This window comes from Coregonus lavaretus, assembly GCF_964263955.1.
Source record: "Coregonus lavaretus genome assembly, chromosome: 40".
In the NCBI taxonomy this organism is placed as follows: Eukaryota; Metazoa; Chordata; class Actinopteri; order Salmoniformes; family Salmonidae; genus Coregonus; species Coregonus lavaretus.
This window is the reverse complement of record NC_140027.1, coordinates 7,655,437-7,680,019: the sequence shown is the minus strand read 5'-3', so window position 1 is coordinate 7,680,019 and position 24,583 is coordinate 7,655,437. Positions and strand designations below refer to the sequence as shown.

Below are 24,583 nucleotides of genomic sequence, written 5' to 3'. Positions count from 1 at the left end.
AGAGTTAGAGGGAGGGAGGGGGTGGATGATGGGGTGATAAGGCTGGACAGATACAGAGACGATCTCTGAGTTACAGCCGCCTTAAATGCCTCCTTAGGACTGGCATCCATTCACAACCTGACCTCAATTAGGGCTGACAGAGAGGGCAGAGGGAGAGAGAAGAGGGAGAGAGAAGAGGGAGAGAGAGAGAGAGGAGAGAGAGAGAGAGAGAGAGAGAGAGAGAGAGAGAGAGAGAGATGGTCCTGGGGCTGAGTCACAAACCTGTTCTACTAACACACTGAAGCCTCAGGACCAGAACATCCAATCAATCAGAATAAACCAAATTACAACACAGTCAAAACAAAAATACATTGCTTATTGGGAAACAGAAGCACAAGCACAAAGTAAAATGCAGTGCTATTTGGCCCTAAATCAACAGTACACCGTGGCTAACTATTTGACCATGGTAACTGATCAAAACCTTAGAAAAACCTTGACAAAGTACAGGCTCAGTGAGCACAGCCTTGCCATTGAGAAGGGTAGACACAGGAAAACATGGCTCCCTGTAGAGGAAAGGCTGTGCAACCACTGCACCACTGCAGAATCTGAGACAGAGCTGCATTTCCAGACAAAATGTCAAAAATATAAACAATTAGAGAGTGTCATTTCCCAAAATTTGAAACAGTTTTTCAAAGTTTCAAAGACCTCTCTGATGAGAATAGGCTACCCGTCCTGTTGGGGGAGGACGCAGAGAGCTGTGGGTTGGCAGCGAACTACATTGCTGCCTGCCATAAGATGAGGGGACAGTGTCTGACAGAACAAACAACCTGCACATGTCCTCTATATTGTTATTGTTCAATGGTTATTTTGACCCTTGGTTATTGTTGTTACTGTTGTCCCTTGACAATATTGATATTATTATTTAATTATGTTAATAGTGTAAATATCCAAAGTAAGCTTTGGCAATATGTAAATTGTTACATCATGCCAATAAAGCAAATTGAATTGAATTGAGAGAGGGGGGGGGGGGGGGGGGGAGAGAGAGAGAGAGACAAAGAGAGAGAGACAGAGAGAGAGAGACAGACAGAGAGAGAGAGACAGAGAGAGAGAGAGAGAGAGAGAGAGATGAGAGACAGAGAGAGAGAGAGAGAGAGAGAGAGAGAGAGAGAGAGAGAGACAGAGAGAGAGAGAGAGAGAGAGAGAGAGAGAGAGAGAGAGAGAGAGAGAGTGAGAGAGAGAGAGAGACAGAGAGGGCCCTGCTGGGTACACAGTGTGATGTCTGTGGACCCAGGCCGAGTCTGCACTCAATATGACCAAGAGGTGAAAGGGCCATGGATGGGTCAAGCCTATCCATCAATACTGTATTCTCTTTACTGTTAACAGGCTCTGTCTATTGGACAAGGCTCAGTCAAAATGTAACAAAAGGCCATCGGCAGTATCTACCTGATGTACCCAAAGAGCAACACAAGAGTAACTGAAAGAAACGGAATAACAGTTCTAGAATGGAAAATCTAATGCATAGGTGGTTGAGTAAAAACTCAATATACTTTAAAATGACTACACCCATATCGAAACTATGTAGAAATGATAATGGACTTATATAAAACAGTTTCTTGACTGTCCAGCTTGCTAATAAATCACTAGACAGTCAGGGAGCATCGAAAATTAAAAAGACGATGGATAGAGGACAATATTTTGCAAATTCTGATGGCAAGGAATATAACCCATTTTCACTGCGGCCCTCCGGACCTCGTTAAAAACCGAATGCGGCCCCAGGGGCTAAATTAGTTTGACACCCCTGATCTATCCATATCATTCAATCAATTATGAAGCTTTTGGAATATAATTAAAATATAAACTAAAACTGATATTCTCACGATTCCTGCCTGCCCAAATCCATGTCTGTGCTGATGAACTGACTGCTTTACAGTGACACCAGTCTGAGTTTCCACTGATTCTAGAACAGCGGGGGTCAAAGATCAAATCCTACCATATTCTATAGGCCTGTATCTACAAAGCTGGATGTACTATTGTCTTGGAGGAGAAGAGAAAAGACCACCCACCTGTGAGCCACCAGAGTAATTAACAACGAGGCAGCCTCTCATTGGGCGCCGAAGGACAGACGAGCAGCGCAACAGAGTTTTAATTAACAGCCCTGGTTTCCATGGAGAATCCCTGACCCTTTTATGGTCCAGTGCTTACGGTCTGGAGGGGGATGGTGGCCATTTTGAAATGCAAACATATTTGTCATGGAGAAGGCCAATTAATTATGCCAGTTTAATGTGGTTGTGGAGTGGCTTTGGAAGAAGCCATCAGGACTCAATGACTTAATTTGATTAGTTCACTTAGCTGTAGTCACAAACGTAACATGTAGATATCATAAACATTAAAAAAACACACTTGTTACTATATGACCACACTAGAAGAAAACAGAAGTCACTCATACAAACTAAGAAGGGCTATAGTAACCAAAGACATTGGGATAATATTTTCTCTAGTCCTGTCTCTGAGGCCTCACCTCAAACTTCTGTCTGAGCTCCTCGTTCCCGTCATCTCCTCTGAGATAGGCACGTTGTAGTACTCGCCCTCCTCTTGGTTTCAACATCTTGTACCTGAGGGGAGAGGGGGGGGGGGGGGAGAGAGAGAGAGAGAGAGAGAGAGAGAGAGAGAGAGAGAGAGAGAGAGAGAGAGAGAGAGAGAGAGAGAGAGAGGAGAGAGAGAGAGAGAGAGAGAGAGAGAGAGAGAGAGAGAGGAGAGAGAGAGAGAGAGAGAGAGAGAGAGAGAGAGAGAGAGAGAGAGAGAGAGAGAGAGAGGAGAGACGAGAGAGAGAGAGAGGAGAGAGAGAGAGAAAAAGAAAGAAAGAAGGCGAGAGGGAGAGACAGAGAGAGTATTTCAATTATGATTGTTTACAAAAACAACATTATAGATGTGAATCCAAGCACATGGACATTCTGAGACCCGGCTTGCTATTTATAGTCCAGTAGATAAGTGTTAAAAGTAACAGCATGCTTCTAAGAGTCAGCATAAAAACATCTCAACAGCCTATAAAACTGAAAAACCCCAGACAGAGATGTTCTACCCGGAGACAGAAAGCTAGGTATGAGCGGCCACTCATTTACGTCTCTGCATCCCTCTATCCCGCTATCTCGCTCTACCTCCTGATTCATACCCACTTGGCCCAGACACAGTTCATCACAACGCAATAGACCCTTTGGCTCCAGTCCACTCGGACAGAATTATCCTTGTGTTGGCGGTGCTCATGAAACACATCACTATTTATGACCCACGGCTATTAAGGGCACTGAGCTGTAGATATAAAGTTCACTGTTGCTGTTGTGATAATGATTGGTTTGTACCAGACTGAGATATAAGGGACTACAGCGCCAAGAGGCTCTGTGATGATGACAAACAATGATATGAAATGCAGGTAAATTGAGAAGAAGGCACTTATATCCGAAAGATAATCTTGATTTATCACCGCTCTTTTCAAATAGAAATCCGATTACCCCCAAAAGAATATCAATTACAGCTGCGATTGCTTCAAAACGGGAAACCAGAATAAATTAAATGAAGTATATGTTTATTAGGATCCCTTCTTCACTATTAACTTAGCGACTGCTACTCTTCCTCCAGTCTACATAAAACAAAATACAAAAAAACGATACCCAAGTACAGTGCCCTCCGTAATTATTGGGACTGTGAAAGATTCTTTACTGTACTCCAAATGTTTGGATTTGAAATCAAACAATGACAATGAAGTTAAAGTGCAGACTGTCAGCTTTAATTTGAGGGTATTTTCATCCATATTGAGTGAACCATTTTTGAAATTACAGCACTTATTTTCTTGTACATAGTGCCCCCATTTTAGGGGACCGAATGTATTGGGACAAATTCACTTATATGTGTATTAAAGTAGCAAAAAGTTAAGTATTTGACTACCTCAAGCTTGTGACTCAACACATTTGTTGGATGCATTTTCTGTTTGTTTTGGTTGTGTTTCAGATTATTTTGTGCCCAATAGAAATGAATGGTAAATAATGTATTGTGTCATTTTGGAGTCACTTTTATTGTAAATAAGAATAGAATATGTTTCTAAACACTTCTACATTAATGTGGATGCTACCATGATTACGGATAATCCTGAATGAATCGTGAATAATGATGAGTGAGAAAGTTGGACGCACAAATATCATACCCCCAAAAGATGCTAACCTCTCATTACAATAACAGGGGAGATTAGCATCTTTTGGGGGGTATGATATGTTTAAGTGTTAATGCCCGAGAAGCCGGTGTTTGGAGGATATATTGGCACGGGTGTTGTATTGGCCGGCAAACCGTGCCAATATATCCTCCAAACACCGGCTTTGGGCTCCCAAGTGGCGCAGCCGTCTAAGGCACTGCATCTCAGCGCTAGAGGCGTCACTACAGACCCGGGTTCGATTCTTGGCTGCATCACAACCGGCCGTGATTGGGAGTCCCATAGGGCGGTGCACAATTGGCCCAGCGTCGTCCGGGTTTGGCCGGTGTAGGCCGTCATTGTAAATAAGAATTTGTTCTTAACTGACTTGCCTAGTTAAATAAAAAATAAAATAAACTGTATCTTGTATATATATATACACACTGTATATTCCCTACCAGATAGAGGAACACCGCATTGGAATGTCATCTAATGTTGTACTTACCAGCCACACACAGGCGATTTGATCAGCTCTGACACGCCGAAGGACAGGGAGCCCATGAAGTCGTTCCTGGTGGTCCGGTCCCAGTCCCACACCTCCACAGACAGCCTGCGGTCCTTATCTGTAGGCTTCAGCTTGCTGGAATAACACACAGACATATGCACAGGGTTAATGATAATGACTACATTATCCATAATACACAAACGTGAAAGGGGCCTAACACTGTGACCAGGGGTACACCTCAACTCACAAAGTGAAAGACTCGTTCCAGGTGGGGTTGAGGTTGGCACGGATGGTCTTGGTCTTCTTCTTGGTCTCATTCTTGGGGTCTGGGATGAGCTTGAGCTTGACGTAAGGGTCAGACGAGCCGTTGGGGTCCATGGGGATCAGATTTCGACCTTCGCCCACTGATGGAGAAACAATACAGGGGGAAAATATTGATTTCGAACTAATACATTGTGCAGTGGTACAGGTGACATCATTGCTTGTTAGTTAGTGTGGTCTTTATAAAGTTACCTTGTAACAGCATGATGGATTTAATAATGGGCATGGAAATTCAACAATCAGGGGACATTTTATAAAAATAACCCATATGCAGACAGCATAGAAACCTGCTAGAGACAGTTATACAGTATGTGTACTGTTGCTACTATTTCAGTAGTACCAGCATCCCTGTGGTCCTGTGTTTAGCCATGTTCAGTAAACAGCTCCCAGACACCAGGGACGTTAGCGCCCCATTAGCATTCTGGCTCCCAGAGCCATGGAACACAGCCAACCACTGCACATTATGCAGGGCATCGCCACAGAGAGCGACTAACTAAACGCCTGCCTGGCCAGGCAAGCCCTTAAGCCCAGGAGACAGTTTCTCATGTGGTCCTGTCAATCAAATGCTGGCACTGACATAATGGCGCGGTGGTGATAATAATGCTAGATTGACCTTTGACCCAGAAAAAGAGCAGATAAGCTACTAGAGTAAAACTGCATAATGGATGCTATTTTGGCACCCTGTGTTGATAGGGTAGAGTAGTAATAGAGTAGAGTCTTTATTATCCCGAGGGGCAAATCATTTTGCAGCACATAGTAAAAACACAATGAACACATGACAATAAATACACACAAAAACTATATATACAGCAATATGTACACAGGAAGTAGACCTCTAAACCAGGCATGAATAGAGTCAGTCCATACCTAATAACACAGCACTACAGCTTATTGAGAAAGTTGATAGCAGCTGGCATGAAGGAGAGTTCTGGCCTTTACACTTAGAGAGCCTGTATCTTCGCTTTGAGGAAAGCAACAGAATTTCATCAAAAAGGGGATGCTGGGAGTCCCAATTGATCAATATTAAAGAAACTGTAAGCTATAGTAATTATATTAAGCTATAGTACTTATATTAAGCTATAGTAATTCTATTAAGCTATAGTAATTATATTACCTAAATCAATTTTTAACTATAAGTAATTATATTTCCCTCACAACACCAAACGTATTGAAAATTAAACCTGTACTGTATCATATCGTATGAGCCATTGATAGTTCTATATACATAACAAAGAGGCTACATATCTGCCTCTGGGATTGTCATATGAGAGTGAATTAAGTTACGAGACAATTCGATAAGCCATGTGCAAATAAGCTTTTAACGTGCTTCTGTCTGTTCCTCCCCCTTGCACCTGTGCTGGAGGATTTTTGGGGTTAATCTCATTTGGATAGCGGGTGATGGAGTATGCTGTCAGAGGTGAGAGAGGGCTGGAGGGGGAGAATCCTTCATTGGGAGAGACAGGGGCTCTGTGCCCTACATAGTGCACTACTTTTGACCAGAACCATATAGGGAATAGGGTGCCATTTGGGACTCAAGGCAGCAGCTCCTCTTCCTGGGGTCCAAACAGGGTTAAAACAATTACATCACAGCAAAACACAACAGCCTACATCATAAATAAATACATATATCATACCAGACATCATTACATCCCACCGCTGCCACCAAATGCCATTCCTGGCAGGACAATGCATATCAGAGGAGACGGATAACCACAAGCAGACAAACATATTCGCAACCAGGCTAACTCGCAACTAACCTGCTAATGGAACTAGGCTGGGATGGGGGAATAATGTATTGAAGAAAGCTAGGATGTGTCTCAAAATGGCACCTTATTCCCTATACAGTGCACTACTTTTGACCAGAGTCATATAGGCCCTGGTCAAAAGAAGTGCACTATATAGGGAATAGGGTTCCATTTGGGACAGACCCATTCTTGCCTACACCTGGCTAGGTAAGGAACCTGTTCCTCCAGGCCTCTCTGAAGCATGTGCGATGTCATTATAGCATAAGTCTTTGTCATGCAATATTGACAGTAGGTAAAATATGTGAATATACTATCTTGATATCTGTTTCCAAAGTGTATAATGTCCTAGAAATGAATTCACACCTACAAACCTATGAGAATACATGTGTACTGCCCAGTTTTGTAAATACCAGTTAATTATTGCATCCAGTATACACATACTGTATGAACATACAATGTACAGACACAATCAATAGGCTTATGTTTATACTATAGTTTCATTGGTATAAATACAATACACAACATCTCCATATAGGTCCAAGGTAACATACTAAAATGTAGAGGTGACCAATGACCATAACCTTTACTACACACTATTTATTCAAGGACCTGACTTTAACTGTCACAATACAAAGGTTAGGTTTAGAATATTGTTCCAAATAAAGGTGTAGGCAAAGCACCAGTAGCCTATCCAAGTGACCTTGAATAATGGCCTTAAGTTTTGATAGCGTAGGGGAGGAGACAACAGCATCATATTACCTGGCTGGACTGTGGTGTGTGGACTATGTAAGTGTGCTTGTGTGTAGAACCAACTCCACCAAAACGTTATTTAACTGCTTATGTATAACCCATTGTCATGCATGCCCAGAAAATAATATTGTTAACTCAAATTTGAACAAACCCTTGTGTTCTCTTTAAAAACTAAACTCCATTTCCATTAGTAACCAGTAGGAGGAACCCTAGACCTTCTTATAGACTGTCTGCGCTGCTTGCATCTGACTCCATCCTAATAGTTGTACAACATGCTGCCTACCACCTGATGATCTTCACACAATACATGGAGATTTCTTTAATAGAATTACAGTTGGTCTTGTATAATCTACAGTATTTAATTTTAGCATATGTGCATAAAAAGCCTTATTTTAGTGGACTGACACATTGGTTGCGCATCACACGTCTCCGACAATTGTATCTCCTACAAGTGTACAAGAGTATCTCCTACAAGTGTACAAGAGTATCTCCTACAAGTGTACAAGAGTATCTCCTACAAGTGTACAAGAGTATCTCCGACAAGTGTACAAGAGTATCTCCTACAAGTGTACAAGAGTATCTCCGACAAGTGTACAAGAGTATCTCCGACAAGTGTGTGTGGGCGTGTCAGTCAGTGACTGAGTCCTCATTGACACGCTGGGACGTGAATGGGGGAAGAGACCTCAACGCCACCGTTACCTTGGATACCAGAGTCTCGAGGACAGTCTCCTTATAAAAAGTGCCTTGGATTCAAAAGAACAGGCATTTGTTACGTGATTAATGCTGACCTTGTCTGAGTGGGTGCAGTATATTGAGTGATAGACGGAGATATAGCAGAAGGAGTGAGTCAGATAGAATTGTGTTGGTTAGAACTGTACTTCTCATTCTCCTTTCAGACTGTTTTTCTCTTTCAGTACATGGGTTTGTACTTTGTACCAAATCAAATCATATTTCGCATACACATATTTAGCAGATGTTATTGCGGGTGTAGCGAAATGCTTGTGTTCCTAGCTCCAACAGTGCGGTAATATCTAACAATTCACACAAATCTAAAAGTAAAATAATGGAATTAAGAAATATATAAATATTAGGAGCAACGTTAGAAATGATGATATCTAAATGTTTCTAAAACTTGCTTCTTTGCAGGAGTTTTCCAACTATTCTGCAGTTGTCCATACAGCACCTATCTTTCACTATTGGTTCTAAATCTAATGGAACTAAATCTAATGCATAAACAGTAGATGATAAAGTCAAATGTAAAGAGGTCAGGGAGTGAGGCACCAATGTCAGAACGACTGGGATGGATAACGGGGGATCATTTGAGCTTTAGGATACAAAGTTGTTTTTCTGAAATCATTAGAAGGGTGGTGGGTCTGTTAGTCAGTCACCAAGTTCACAGGGGTGGGGGTCAAAGGGAGGGAGGGAAAGGGTGTGTGTGTGTGTGTGTGTGTGAGAGAGTGAGAGAGAGAAACAGAGATGGTTGTGTGTGTGTATACTCACAGACACAGAAACTGACTCACTTATTTATTCAAAATAAAGGTTAAATAAATAACAGTCTGTTTGCGTACGAGTCTGTAGCCTGTCAACTATGTGTCTGTCTATTCCTGTTCTCTCCTCTCCGCACAGGCCATACAAACGCTTCACACGGCGTGGCTGCTGACACTCTAATCTGGTGGTCCCTGTGCGCACAACCCACGTGGAGTTCCAGGTCTCCGGTAGCCTCGGGAACTGCCGTTCTGCGGCCAACAAGGCAGAGTTCATCTCAGTCTATGCCACACTCCAGTCCCTCGACTTCTTGGCGCTGATGGAAACATGGATTGCCACAGAAAACACTGCTACTCCTACTGCTCTTTCCTCATCTGATCATGTGTTCTCGCATACCCCGAGAGCATCTGGTCAGCGCGGCGGTGGCACAGGAATCCTCATCTCTCCCAAGTAGACATTCTCTCTTTTCCCCCTGACCCATCTGTCTATCTCCTCATTCGAATTCCATGCTGTCACAGTCACTAGCCCATTCAAGCTTAACATCCTTGTCATTTATCGCCCTCCAGGTTCCCTTGGAGAGTTCATCATTGAGCTTGACGCCTTGATAAGTTCCTTTCCTGAGGATGGCTCACCCCTCACAGTTCTGGGTGACATTAACCTCCCTACGTCTGCCTTTGACTCATTTCTCTCTGCCTCCTTCTTTCCACTCCTTTCTTCTTTTGACCTCACCCTCACACCGTCCCCCCCTACTCACAAGGCAGGCAATACGCTTGACCTCATCTTTACTAGATGCTGTTCTTCTACTAATCTCACTGCAACTCCCCTCCAAGTCTCTGACCACTACTTTGTATCCTTTTTTCTTTCGCTCTCCTCCAACACTACTCACTCTGCCCCTACTCAGATGGTAATGTGCCGTCGCAACCTTCGCTCTCTCTCTCCTGCTACTCTCTCCTCTTCCATCCTATCATCTCTTCCCTCTGCTAAATCATTCTCCCTCCAATCTCCTGAGTCTGCCTCCTCAACCCTCTTCTCCTCCCTCTCTGAATCTTTTGACTCTCTATGTCCCCTATCCTCCCGGCCGGCTCGGTCCTCCCCTCCTGCGCCGTGGCTTGACGATTCATTCCGAGCGGAAATGGAGGAAAACTAGACTCCCTGCGGACCTGTCATCTTTCCACTCCCTGCTCTCTACATTCTCTTCCTCTGTTTCCGCTGCTAAAGCCACTTTCTACCACTCTAAATTTCAAGCCTCTGCCTCTAACCATAGGAAGCTCTTTGCCACCTTCTGCTCCCTGCTGAATCTTCCTCCTCCTCCCCCTCCCTCCTCCCTCTCTGTGGATGACTTCGTCAACCATTTTGAAAAGAAAGTTGACGACATCCGATCCTCATTTATTAAGTCAAATGACACTGCTGGACCTGCTCACACTGCCCTACCCTATGCTTTGACTTCTTTCTCCCCTCTCTCTCCAGATGAAATCTTGCGACTTGTGATGGCCGGCCGCCCAACAACCTGCCCGCTTGACCCTATCCCCTCCTCTCTTCTCCAGACCATTTCCGGAGACCTTCTCCCTTACCTCACCTCGCTCATCAACTCATCCTTGTCCGCTGGCTATGTCCCTTCCATCTTCAAGAAAGCGAGAGTTGCACCCCTCCTCAAAAAACCTACACTCGATCCCTCAGATGTCAACAACTACAGACCAGTATCCCTTCTTTCTTTTCTCTCCAAAACTCTTGAGCATGGCGTCTATAGCCAACTCTCCTGCTATCTCTCTCAGAATTACCTTCTTGATCCAAACCAGTCAGGTTTCAAGACTGGTCATTCAACTGAGACTGCACTTTTCTGTGTCACGGAGGCTCTCCGCACTGCTATAACTAACTCTCTCTCCTCTGCTCTCATCCTTCTAGACCTATCTGCTGCCTTTGATACTGTGAACCATCAGATCCTCCTCTCCACCCTCTCCGAGTTGGGCATCTCCGGCGCGGCTCACTCTTGGATTGCGTCCTACCCGACAGGTCGCTCCTACCAGGTGGCGTGGCGAGAATCTGTCTCCGCACCCGTGCTCTCACCACTGGTGTCCCCCAGGGCTCAGTTCTAGGCCCTCTCCTATTCTCTCTATACACCAAGTCACTTGGCTCTGTCATATCCTCACATGGTCTCTCCTATCATTGCTACGCAGACGACACACAATTAATCATCTCCTTTCCCCCTTCTGATAACCAGGTGGCGAATCGCATCTCTGCATGTCTGGCAGACATATCAGTGTGGATGTCGGATCACCACCTCAAGCTGAACCTCGGCAAGACGGAGCTGCTTTTCCTCCCGGGGAAGGACTGCCCGCTCCATGATCTCGCCATCACGGTTGACAACTCCGTTGTGTCCTCCTCCCAGAGTGCAAAGAACCTTGGCGTGACCCTGGACAACACCCTGTCGTTCTCCGCTAACATCAAAGCGGTGACCCGATCCTGTAGGTTCATGCTCTACATTCGCAGAGTACGACCCTACCTTACACAGGAAGTGGCACAGGTCCTAATCCAGGCACTTGTCATCTCCCGTCTGGATTACTGCAACTCGCTGTTGGCTGGGTTCCCTGCCTGTGCCATTAAACCCATACAACTCATCCAGAACGCTGCAGCCCGTCTGGTGTTCAACCTTTCCAAGTTCTCTCATGTCACCCCGCTCTTCCGCACACTCCACTGGCTTTCAGTTGAAGCACGCATCTGCTACAAGACCGTGGTGCTTGCCTACGGAGCTGTGAGGGGAACGGCACCTCCTTACCTTCAGGCTCTGATCAGTCCCTACACCCAAACGAGGGCAGTGCGTTCTTCCACCTCTGGCCTGCTGGTCCCCCTACCTCTGCGGAAGCACAGTTCCCGCTCAGCCCAGTCAAAACTGTTCGCTGCTCAGGCACCCCAATGGTGGAACAAGCTCCCTCACGACGCCATGACAGCGGAGTCACTGACGACCTTCCGGAGACACTTGAAACCCTACCTCTTTAAGGAATACCTGGGATAGTATAAAAGTAATCCTTCTACCCCCCCCCCCCCCATCCCCACAAAAAACTAAAACAAAAAATGATATATATATATATATATACACACTGCTCAAAAAAATAAATGGAACACTTAAACAACACAATGTAACTCCAAGTCAATCACACTTCTGTGAAATCAAACTGTCCACTTAGGAAGCAACACTGACAATACATTTCACATGCTGTTGTGCAAATGGATTAGACAACAGGTGGAAATTATAGGCAATTAGCAAGACACCCCCAATAAAGGACTGGTTTTGCAGGTGGTGACCACAGACCACTTCTCAGTTCCTATGCTTCCTGGCTGATGTTTTGGTCACTTTTGAATGCTGGCGGTGCTTTCACTCTAGTGGTAGCATGAGACGGAGTCTACAACCCACACAAGTGGCTCAGGTAGTGCAGCTCATCCAGGATGGCACATCAATGCGAGCTGTGGCAAGAAGGTTTTCTGTGTCTGTCAGCGTAGAGTCCAGAGCATGGAGGCGCTACCAGGAGACAGGCCAGTACATCAGGAGACGTGGAGGAGGCCGTAGGAGGGCAACAACCCAGCAGCAGGACTGCTACCTGCTACCTCCGCCTTTGTGCAAGGAAGAGCAGGAGGAGCACTGCCAGAGCCCTGCAAAATGACCTCCAGCAGGCCACAAATGTGCATGTGTCTGCTCAAACGGTTAGAAACAGACTCCATGAGGGTGGTATGAGGGCCCGACGTCCACAGGTGGGGGTTGTGCTTACAGCCCAACACCGTGCAGGACGTTTGGCATTTGCCAGAGAACACCAAGATTGGCAAATTCGCCACTGGCGCCCTGTGCTCTTCACAGATGAAAGCAGGTTCACACTGAGCACATGTGACAGACGTGACAGAGTCTGGAGACGCCGTGGAGAACGTTCTGCTGCCTGCAACATCCTCCAGCATGACCGGTTTGGCGGTGGGTCAGTCATGGTGTGGGGTGGCATTTCTTTGGGGGGCCGCATAGCCCTCTATGTGCTCGCCAGAGGTAGCCTGACTGCCATTAGGTACCGAGATGAGATCCTCAGACCCCTTGTGAGACCATTTGCTGGTGCGGTTGGCCCTGGGTTCCTCCTAATGCAAGACAATGCTAGACCTCATGTGGCTGGAGTGTGTCAGCAGTTCCTGCAAGAGGAAGGCATTGATGCTATGGACTGGCCCGCCCATTCCCCAGACCTGAATCCAATTGAGCACAGCTGGGACATCATGTCTCGCTCCATCCACCAACGCCACGTTGCACCACAGACTGTCCAGGAGTTGGCGGATGCTTTAGTCCAGGTCTGGGAGGAGATCCCTCAGGAGACCATCCACCACCTCATCAGGAGCATGCCCAGGCGTTGTAGGGAGGTCATACAGGCACGTGGAGGCCACACACACTACTGAGCCTCACACACACTACTGAGCCTTCTCTCTTTTGAGGCTGAATTTAACCACCCTCCCCTCGCCATACCCACTCCTCCCATAAGTCCCCCTCCTTATCCTGTCCCACCACAATTCTGCAAGTCCCTTCCCATGGCAGTCCCCCTCCATAACTGTTCCCATGACAGTCCCTTAGGTATGGCCCCTATGGCATCGTACAGAGAGCCACAGAGAGCGAAGGTTGTGATACTAGGAGTGAAGGCTGGCTGGCTATGGGACTAGGGTGTGGGCTTAGCCACAATAACTATTCTGTGGCAGTTGGCTGCTTGCCCTCTTCTGGGTTTCTGTTGACATTTTAATACGCTCCCACTGTGTCTACACGTTCTGTATATTGGATAGCAGGGCTGTTTTATGACAGTGGAGTCAGTGGGAGCAGTAGTGTCGGGGTGGACGGCTGTGGTGCTAAGGTCAGTATAGGGACTCTTCTGGTATAGGCTGGGACTGCTTGGGTTACACATTGCCTGTCTTAGGAGGTGTGATATAGTAGGTCAGATGGGTAATAAAGGTGCAGTGTGAGGTTCAGTGACCTCATTTGTGTCAGTAACTGTTGAGCATCACCACAACGGTCACAACCATCACCACAGTCAACATCGTCATCACCGCCAACACCGTCATCACCGGCATATAGAGAATTCCTAATTTGCCTGTAGGGTGTTTCTACGGACAACCCCCTTGATTTAATCATCCAACCAGGCTCCTTCTGAATCATATGAAGGCAATCAGGATTATATTTCATTCGCAGGGTTTTATTTCATTCCTAGGCCTGGTAATTACAGCTGATGACTCACAGACCCCGCCGCTACGGTGGCCTGCTAGGGTCATTACCAACAACAGTGAAGTATTTAGTGGAGAGATTAGAATAAGGAAAAAACTGTGGGCCTCATGGAGGGAAAGACTGTGCCAGTTTATACTGGCACTAAGTATATTGAATCCACATTGCAGACTATGTGGGAGTGGGAGGGGTAATGGGATGCAGGCAATGGGTGGATCCCAAATGGCACCCTATTCCCTATATAGTACACTACTTTTGATAGGGTGCCATTTGGGAAGCAGTTTCTCTTTGTTAACTAGAAAAGAGAGCATTATGGATCCTGAGAGCAAGTGCTGTATAATACACAGCAAATCTGATTGATTGTAATGTGATTGACAGCTCACAAAGGCCATCGGCCAAGCTGAAAAGGATTTCTTCAGCTTTCGTGACAGCAAAGACAGACGACTATTGAATGCAGACAATGGTTTTCTGTATGCAGGTGAAAGCAAAGACTTGGATATAGCATTAGTAGCCAAGGGTGGTAGGCCAATATTCACCTTTGTAAAGTTCTATAGCATCTTACCAAAATGTGCTATTCACTAGACACAGACGTAGAGCTAATACTCCCTAACTGGCAACACGTCAATCTTCCTGCCTCTTGCCTAGTATTACCTCAGAGAAACTACCTAATGATGTCTGCCATGTAACATATTCTGATGCCATGTCAATCACGCCGTCTACAGAGTCTAGACAGACAGTGTACTTATGGCTCTATATCATGTTATGAATCAGAGATTCAAAGACCAGAGCGACAAAACACAGGAAAGCTGCCATTGTAAATGAAAAGAATGAGGCCACGAAAAGACAATTAGAATTTGAGGAGGCTGAGGCCCAGTTCGATTATAATTTGAGGGACTGAAAGAGAGAAAGAACAGAGGGATGAGGGATAACGACATCCAAAAGAGAGAGATGGAGGAAAAGGAGTGCAAAAAAGAGACAAAAAGCAAGAGATCGAGATGGATGGAGGGAGTGGGAAAGACAAAAAAGCCGGAGATTGAAACGTGTTTAACTAAAAAGAGGGAAGGAGAGACAGAAAGAGCCTGGGGATGAGGGGGTTGTTCTAGATTGAGGTTTTGCAGAGCCGAGCCGAGCCATGAGTCAGACTAATTACACCTCTCATCCTCACACACACACTCTCCCATGACTAACAGGCCACAATTACACACCAATCAAATCAAATCAAATGTTTTTTGTCACATGCTTCGTAAACAACAGGTGTAGACTAACAGTGAAATTGTTACTTAAGGGACCTTCCCAACAATGCAGAGAGAAAAAAAGAGAAATAGTCTAAAAAATATATATTTTTTATAATAACACAAGGAATAAACAGAAAAAGAATAACACTAAGAATATATACACAATGAGTAACGATAACATGGCTATATACACAGGGTACCAGTACCAAGCACAAAACCAAACATGCACACAGACATCTGTCTCTGGTCTGGTCTGTCTGTATTCATGTTTTTATGGGTTTGATTGACTGAGTGTGTATTTATGAGCATTTGTCAGTCTCTGTGTGCATCATTCTGAGCCACCCAAACCTCCTTCCCCTCTCTTCAAACCTACCATGTCCAGAGTTACAAAACAGAAACAGAAACAATACCACCCTGTCTTACATAACACCGGACTCAATGAACAAAGGCTGAGGCCTGAGACAAAACAACGGAACAACAGAGCAACACACAGAGGGAGAGAATGGACTCTGTGTTTGAGGGAAGAAGAGAAGGAGGAAGGCACGTACCCTGAGGTTTGTCCTCAACCGGAACAAAACAAAGCTGGTTCTGTCCAGTTAGCTCCCTACGGCACCATTCCTGCAATAGCGATTTCACCCATCTGTGTTTTGCCTTTCCTGCAAGCATTTCACCCTTTCTGTTCTCTCCATCTCCCTCACTCATCCCGCTCTATTTGCCCCCTCTCTTTCTCATTCTCTGTTTCTCTTTCTGTCACTCTCTGTCTCTCTTTCTCCAGGCATCATGGAGAAGTCAAGTGGAGCCACCCTTCTTCCTGTGCCAGAGCAGTCACTTCCTGTCCTCTATGGGGAAATTCTGGTGACGAGTTTCGTCACTGACGCTATAGGTGGTCTTCCTGATGCAGGAAGGAGAGGTGTCATAGGCCAGCTGTCCTCCTGGCCCTTACCAATACTGGAGTGTGTGTGAGTGTGAGTGTGTGTGTGTGTGTGTGAGAGAATAAATGTATGATTATAGATCTTGAAGAGGCAGGGTAGAGTGCATGTTCTGAAGGCGCCTGGGTGATGACTCGGTTTGTTTTCCTTGTCGGTTTAAAAGGTAAACCACTAAGTTCCTCAGCTCAATACACAGAGCACTTAGACATGGTGTGATGTGAGAAGGAGAAGGAGGATGAGGAGGAGGAGAGGACCACCCTGTCAAAGGGGAGAATCCTAATTTCCACTTAAATTAGATTTCGATATCAATGCATGACTAAGTGAAAAGTTAGAATTCGCCCCTGAATATTCACCTCAGCGCTAGGAATCTCGTTGAGGTGACAAGCCATCCGTAAATGACGAGCCATGCGTAAACTGTGTATTCAAATGTTCGGAGGTCTGATAAACCAAATGAAACCAAATTGTACGGCTCTAAGATGTGGGAAGGCAGGGCTGAGTATAGGCTAGTTAAGTCTGTTATAAGTGTATGATATACACACAGACGACGGACGGACAGACAGAAAGGCAGACAGACACACACACACACACAACACTCGTCATTATGATGCCTTTCCTAATGGCATTTTCTCATATCCCACAAACATGTCACTCCAAGCAGACCACATAAGTCATACAGTCCCAGCAGACTATAAAACATTGCTGTCAGTAAATAGCCACAAAATTCTAATCTATTTAGTCAGAATGGTCATACACTGAATAAAAATACAGTGGCTTGCGAAAGTATTGGGCTCCCGAGTGGCACAGCGGTCTAAGGCACTGCATCTCAGTGCTTGAGGCGTCACTACAGACCCCCTGGTTCGATTCTTGGCTGTATCACAACCGGCCGTGATTGGGAGTCCCATAGGGCGGCGCACAATTGGCCCAGCGTCGTCCGGGTTTGGCCGGTGTAGGCCGTCATTGTAAATAAGAATTTGTTCTTAACTGACTTGGCTAGTTAAATAAAGGTTGAATAAATAAATAAATAACCCCCCATGGCATTTTTCCTATTTTGTTGCCTTACAACCTGGAATTAAAATAGATTTTTTGGGGGGTTTGTATCATTTGATTTACACAACATGCCTACCACTTTGAAGATGCAAAATATATATATATATATATAAGACAAAAAAAACAGAAAACTTGAGCGTGCATAACTATTCACCCCCCCAAAGTCAATACTTTGTAGAGCCACCTTTTGCAGCAATTACAGCTGCAAGTCTCTTGAGGTCTCTATAAGCTTGGCACATCTAGCCACTGGGATTTTTGCCCATTCTTCAAGGCAAAACTGCTCCAGCCCCTTCAAGTTGGATGGGTTCCGCTGGTGTACAGCAATCTTTAAGTCATACCACAGATTCTCAATTGGATTGAGACATTTAAATGTTTCCCCTTAAAACCACTCGAGTGTTGCTTTAGCAGTATGCTTAGGGTCATTGTCCTGCTGGAAGGTGAACCTCCGTCCCAGTCTCAAATCTCTGGAAAACTGAAACATGTTTCCCTCAAGAATTTCCCTGTATTTAGCGCCATCCATCATTCCTTCAATTCTGATAAGTTTCCCAGTCCCTGCCGATGAAAAACATCCCCACAGCATGATGCTGCCACCACCATGCTTCACTGTGGGGATGGTGTTCTCGGGGTGATAAGAGGTGTTGGGTTTGCGCCAGACAAAGCGTTTTCCTTGATGGCCAAAAAGCTCAATTTTAGTATCATCTGACCAGAGTACCTTCTTCCATATGTTTGGGGAGTCTCCCACATGCCTTTTGGCGAACAACAAACGTGTTTGCTTATTTTTTTCTTTAAGCAATGGCTTTTTTCTGGCCACTCTTCCGTAAAGCCCAGCTCTGTGGAGTGTACGGCTTAAAGTGGTCCTATGGACAGATACTCCAATCTCTATCTTATCTTTGGTCTCTTTGTTGCCTCTCTGATTATTGCTGCCTTGCCTGGTCCATGAGGTTTGGTGGGCGGCACTCTCTTGGCAGGTTTGTTGTGGTGTCATATTCTTTCCTATTTTTTTATAACCCAACCTTGATCTGTACTTCTCCACAACTTTGTCCTGACCTGTTTGGAGAGCTCCTTGGTCTTCATGGTGTCGCTTGCTTGGTGGTGCCCCTTGCTTAGTGATGTTGCAGACTCTGGGGCCTTTCAGAACAGGTGTATATGTACTGAGATCAAGTGACAGATCATGTGACACTTAGATTGCACACAGGTGGACTTTATTTAACTAATTATGTGACTTCTGAAGGTAATTGGTTGCACCAGATCTTATTTAGGGGCTTCATAGCAATGGGGGTGAATACATATGCGCACACCACTTTTCCATTATTTATTCTTTTGAATGTTTTGAAACAAGTTATTTTTTTATTTTCACTTCACCAATTTTGACTATTTTGTGTATGTCCATTACATTAAATCCAAATAAAAATCAATTTAAATTACAGGTTGTAATGCAACAAAATAGGAAAAACACCAAGGGGGATGAATACTTTTGCAAGGCAATGTATAAACGCAACATGCAACAATTTCAAAGATTTTACTGAGTCACAGTTCATAAGGAAATCAATCTATTGAAATAAATTCATTAGGCCCTAATCTATGGATTTCACATGACTGGGAGTATAGATATGCATATGTTGGTCACAGATACCTTAAAAATAAAGGTAGGGACGTGGATCAGAAAACCAGTCAGTATTTGGTGTGACCACCATTTGCCTAATGCAGCGTGACACATCTCATTCACATAGAGTTGATCAGGCTGTTAATTGTGGCCTGTGGAATGTTGTCCCCCTCCTCTTCAATGGCTGTGTGAAGTTGCTGGATATTGGCGGGAACTGGAACACGCTGTCATACACGTCGATTCAGAGCATCCCAAACATGCTCAATGGGTGACATGTCTGGTGAGTATGCAGGCCATGGAAGAACTGGGACATTTTCAGCTTCCAGGAATTGTGTACAGATCCTTGCGACACGGGGCCGTGTATTATCATGCTGAAATATGAGGTAATGGCGGCGGATGAATTTCACGACAATGGGCCTCAGGATCTCGTCACGGTATCTCTGTGCATTCAAATTGCCATTGATAAAATGCAATTGTGTTCGTTGTCCGTAGTTTATGCCTGCCCATACCATAACCCCACCACCACGAGGCACTCTATTCACAACATTGACATCAGCAAACCGCTCGCCACACGATGACATCTGCCCAGTATAGTTGAAACCGGGATTCATCCGTGAAGAGCACACTTCTCCAGCATGCCAGTGGCCAGTGAAGGTGAGCATTTGTCCACTTTCCTACTGAAGTCAGTTACGACGGCAAACTGCAGTCAGGTCAAGACCCTGGTGAGGACGATGAACACGCAGATGAGCTTCCCTGAGACAGTTTCTGACAGTTTGTGCAAAAACTATTCAGTTGTGCAAACCCACAGTTTCATCAGCTCTCCGGGTGGCTGGTCTCAGATGATCCCGCAGGTGAAGAAGCCGGATGTGGAGGTCCTGGGCTGGCGTGGTTACATGTGGTCTACGGTTGTGAGGCCGGTTGGAAGTACAGCCATTCAATTATCTGGCAACAGCTCCGGTGGACATTCCTGCAGTCTGCATGCCAATTGCACACTCCCTCAAAACTTGAGACATTTGTGGCATTGTGTTGTGTGACAAAACTGCACATTTTAGATTGGCTTTTTAGTGTCCCCAGCACAAGGTGCACCTGTGTAATGACCATGCTATTGAATCAGCTTCTTGATATGCCACACCTGTCAGGTGGATGGATTATCTTGGCAAAAGGAGAAATGCTCACTAACAGGGATGTAAACAAATTTGTGCACCAAATTTGAGAGAAATAAGCTTTTTGTGCGTATTTCAGCTCATGAAACATGGGACCAACACTTTACATGTTGCATTTATATTTTTGTTCAGTATAGTTTGTACTGCTCGCATTACTTTGACATCCCATCAGCAGTAAGTATATATTATATTATTATTATAAAGTTGTGTGAAAGCTGTCAGAGTGACTTGAAGGCTACTCAAAGTGGTGATTGGCAATGATCGAACTGATGTGTAAGACAAGGCCCTGTGTCTGACTGACAGGCTCATTTAGAAAAGGCGAAGCAACAAAAGAGCTGTGGAGTAATGTGATGGATATCATGTTAGCCCAGGGAATGCAGCCGTATAGTAGGCCTTGTGCTGCTAAACAGCCAAGCCTGTGCTTTACAGGGAACCAATAAGCAGGGCAACGCAAACACACTGGCAAAGTTTGAGTGTGTCTGTCTGTCTGCATGCCTGGGCATTACATTCCTATCATAGAACGAGGAAGTTAACTTTAATGTGGAAAAGGTGGGAAATCCTTTTGGACCAGTTAGCTGCATTTGTACTTCATATTCATTGAAATAACTTATGTAAGTAAACATTTGATAGAAATGTCATAATTTACTAACGTGAAACTTTTTTATATATATATATTTTTGCATTTTTGCATAATGACATAATCATAACACTGCCAAATAATTATAATATTAGCTGTTATGAAATGACTACCCAGGTGTTGCTAACACATAGACAACATAAACCTCTTCAAATCAAGAATCTACTTTCCCCAGCGAGGTCCAGCTTCATCACAGCTTTCCTGGCTCCATCATATCCCACTATAACACATTTCAGTATAAAGAGAGAGCTCCATATCCTGTTTGGCTGCCAGTGCATTTAGCATTCTGTCCACTTTAGATGGGCCCTAATCAGCGTTCCAATATGACCTGTCTATCTGTTGACGGGAAGAGCAGTTAGCGAGCTAGCACTAATTGTTTATGAGAAGAGCAGTTAGCGATTTAGCTACTGGAATGTGTGTGTGTGTTTGTGTTTGTTGGAGTGTTTGTGTGCCTCATAGGAGTTAAACAGAAGCAGAATGTTCCAAGGAGAAGCCAGCCAAAAGCCAAAAAAACCTTTGAAGCAGAACTGACTGAGTGAAAGTGACACTTAGATTAAGGGGGTGACACTTAGTTGAAGGCTGCTTGGGAGGCTACCGCCAGCCAAGGGATAAGGGATACATTGAGACACATATACTCAACTGGAATAGACATTGGTCTGTATTTGCTAGCAACATGGCCTGGCACTCTTTGCTCTCTTCTCCTTCCTCCGACAGTGTCATATGATGGGTGCCCACACAGAGTCCTTGATGTTCTAGGGCTGCACTGCCCAGTGGTATCTCCTTAACGTTTTGTAGGCCCGGTGCCAATATTTTGAAAATGCATCCTTCCTTCCTCCTTTGATCCCTTTGCTATCACTGATTTGACTGGGTTGGTGTTAAGCTATACAGTGGAACCCTTACTCTCACCTATCCAAAATAGATTAGATTTATGATTGCATGAAGGGGTGGAGGAAAGAAGAATGCATTTCAACATTAGAACAGGGCTATAAAGTATAGTACAGTACATGGGTCATCCTATCTCCACTTCCTAGTGCTATTTTCACTCTGTAACTGGATTGGATTGGGAAAGTTTTAAATGGTCCACTTCCCTTCCTGTTCCTGATTCCTTCCTCCTCCCCTGCACTTAATTTCACACTAGCAATTATGCCGACGGAGGGAAGCCACCCTCGAATTATACACACACGTCTGGTCTGGTCTGGGCGCTTGGCAGCCAGCCAGGCGTATGATTAGGCCATGAAAAGTGACCTCACATATCGGAGGGAAACAAGTTTATCTGGACTGAGCTGAACTGAACTGCAATTTTCTATCTAACAAAACATTTGGGGATACATAATAGAGCTAATATGGTTCTAGAGTGAACTCTCAGTAATGGAAGATTTAGGGCAAGTGCTGTATGACAAGTACATGACTTGGCATTATCAGTTCCCTGGAAAAGGAAACGTAATGTTAACAGTGTGTGTTTTACACTTTGGAATTAACTTAAGCCAAAGATCACTGCCCTATTTGATTGAATATTTCCGGCGTTGCTTCCATCTCGTGGGTGATAAAATAATAACAGTGTGGTGAAAGAATGTGATGTGATTTGGTGACCCCAGCTTAACCAGTTAATGGACTGTGTGTACCTGTTTCCAATTTCCTACAGCCCTATGTGTGGTGTGGGTAGAGCTGTTGCAGTGACCGTATTACCGCCACACCGGCGGTCAACAGTAATGTCATGGTAATTAGACTTCTCCAAGCTCTGATGCTTCTGATGGTCATTAGAAGCCTACCCAACTTGCTAACGACCTGGTACTCAGCACTCTAATGTCCCTCTAATCACTCTGCCATCAATGCAAATGTGATCGAAAATCGAATCAAACACTTCATGAGAGCCCATGAGCTCATGTTGCGCAACATTTCTATAGGCTATGCAATTGTGCGTGAAAACAGTGATGGCCTCTACTAAAAAGAGGAGGATCCCATCAGCTTTCTATAGACTTAAACATTTTATTTCTCAACTTTCCTAATATTAAGCACATTCCTTATCTTCACAACAGGAGTATAGCCTACATGGCTGGCATGAAAATGAACCATGGAAAAAGCGTCCTTCATTCGCTATTTAAGTGCATAGATTACATGTATTTTTTCCGCTGGCCCTGTTTTGAGACAGGTGCATGACAATGGTCCATTCTAAGTCAAAACAAATTTCACACATATATTATTTAGTATATATGTAAAGACAAGATTAAATCAAGAATAGTCTGATGGGTGACAATATTAGCCTATCACTTTATATATTATATCTTATCACCTGTGAATGATGCCCTTTGTGACTTTTTCAAATCATAGTCGCACACCTCATGTAGCCTAGCCCATAGGACTATATGTTTTGATAAGGTTTGTATCACAGCTAAAATGGCCAAATAACTTCTTAAAATTAAGCACATTCATACGCTTTACAAGGGGTGTAGAGCCTAACTGGCATACATAAGCAACGCGTGAATTTCAAGTTTGGGGGAGATCATTTTCACCATAAAAATGCACCTTTATAATAAAAGCATTACATGCACAATCACATTTGCGGTCACTTTTGATAATAGTGTTTTCCGCTAATGGAACATTCGCGCTTATAGCCTACTACCATGTGCGCATTGCTGTGAAGAAATAGCCTAATAGTTTATCAACATTTTAAGCTAAACGTTCTGATATGTTGCGTCAGCCACATTGCGTAAAAAATGTTTTTTGATGCTAGTGGTTGTATTAATTTGGGATCTATCGCATCCCACAACTGGGATATTGGAATATTTATATCTCGCACAGAATAGAATATGTCGACTTTTGTACTATGGGGGATAGTAGATTGACATAGGCTAGTGCTTTTGCTGTTTGTTAGACCTACTCATCTTGTTGGCTGACGAAAAGTAAATGTGGACAGTTCTTCCAATATCTTCAATATGCACCTCGGAATTGGATAAGGACGTGCGCAGTTGCGTCCCCGATGTGTCTGTCTTCACTTGTAGCCTGTGAGAAAGACCCGATCCCGTGATGGAGAGCCATGTGAGCGCGCAGCACTCAGGGAGAAGGGCACAATGCAGCAATCTGGGCCAAGGGCACAATGGCCACTGGCCGCAAAAGGTATAGATTTTTTTAGGGTGCATTACGGCCACACAAAGAGGATGCCGCCGTGAAATCTGAGGTGTTATCAAGTAATTATCAAATTGTGAATGAGAGACTGAGTGTGTACTGCCTGTACAGCCTGCGCAAAAAACAAAGCAGAGCTCATGCCTTTCAAGCAACTTAAAACAAAAAAATCATTAGAGTCGCATCACGCAGCCTTACAATGTATTAATCAAAACATATAGCCCAACATTTGTAGAACAACTAAAGTTACATTAATAACTCTAAATGATGCATATAGGAGTACCTATTTCTTTGTTAACCGCTCAACACAGAATAGCCGCATGTGCACACTCCCTCAAATCGTTTGGAGAAAATATCCTTTCTATTTTATTCAGCTTTGTTCAATTGTATTCTTCATCCTATAAAATAATGCCACAGAATTCTGAGCAAATCTTGTCTGCTAAATGAACTAGTGTAGCCCAAAGCCATTTGGCATAGCCAGATCAGGACCTAACATAAGGACAACTCAGAGTATGCTATTCTGTTCTTCTGAAATAGACTACATTTTCTTCATATCATGCTTCTTTAGACCTGTCTAAAATAAATAATGGATTTATTGTGAAGGTGTAGGCTATATTACATGGATTTATTAGACTTTTTTAAATGTAGATGTTCCAAAGG

The 24,583-nt window shown here is 44.3% G+C and overlaps 1 protein-coding gene across 1 annotated transcript in view; it reads right to left on the bottom strand.

The window, feature by feature from the left end:
* LOC311113461 (protein kinase C alpha type-like) overlaps window positions 1–24,583 on the bottom strand; it is a 193,323-nt gene that overhangs the window by 43,625 nt on the left and 125,115 nt on the right. The window contains 5 exon segments of the mRNA XM_084156682.1: window positions 2,498–2,541; window positions 2,544–2,577; window positions 2,579–2,591; window positions 4,662–4,796; window positions 4,909–5,065. Of these exon segments, the coding sequence (XP_084012808.1) occupies window positions 2,498–2,541; window positions 2,544–2,577; window positions 2,579–2,591; window positions 4,662–4,796; window positions 4,909–5,065 (383 nt within the window).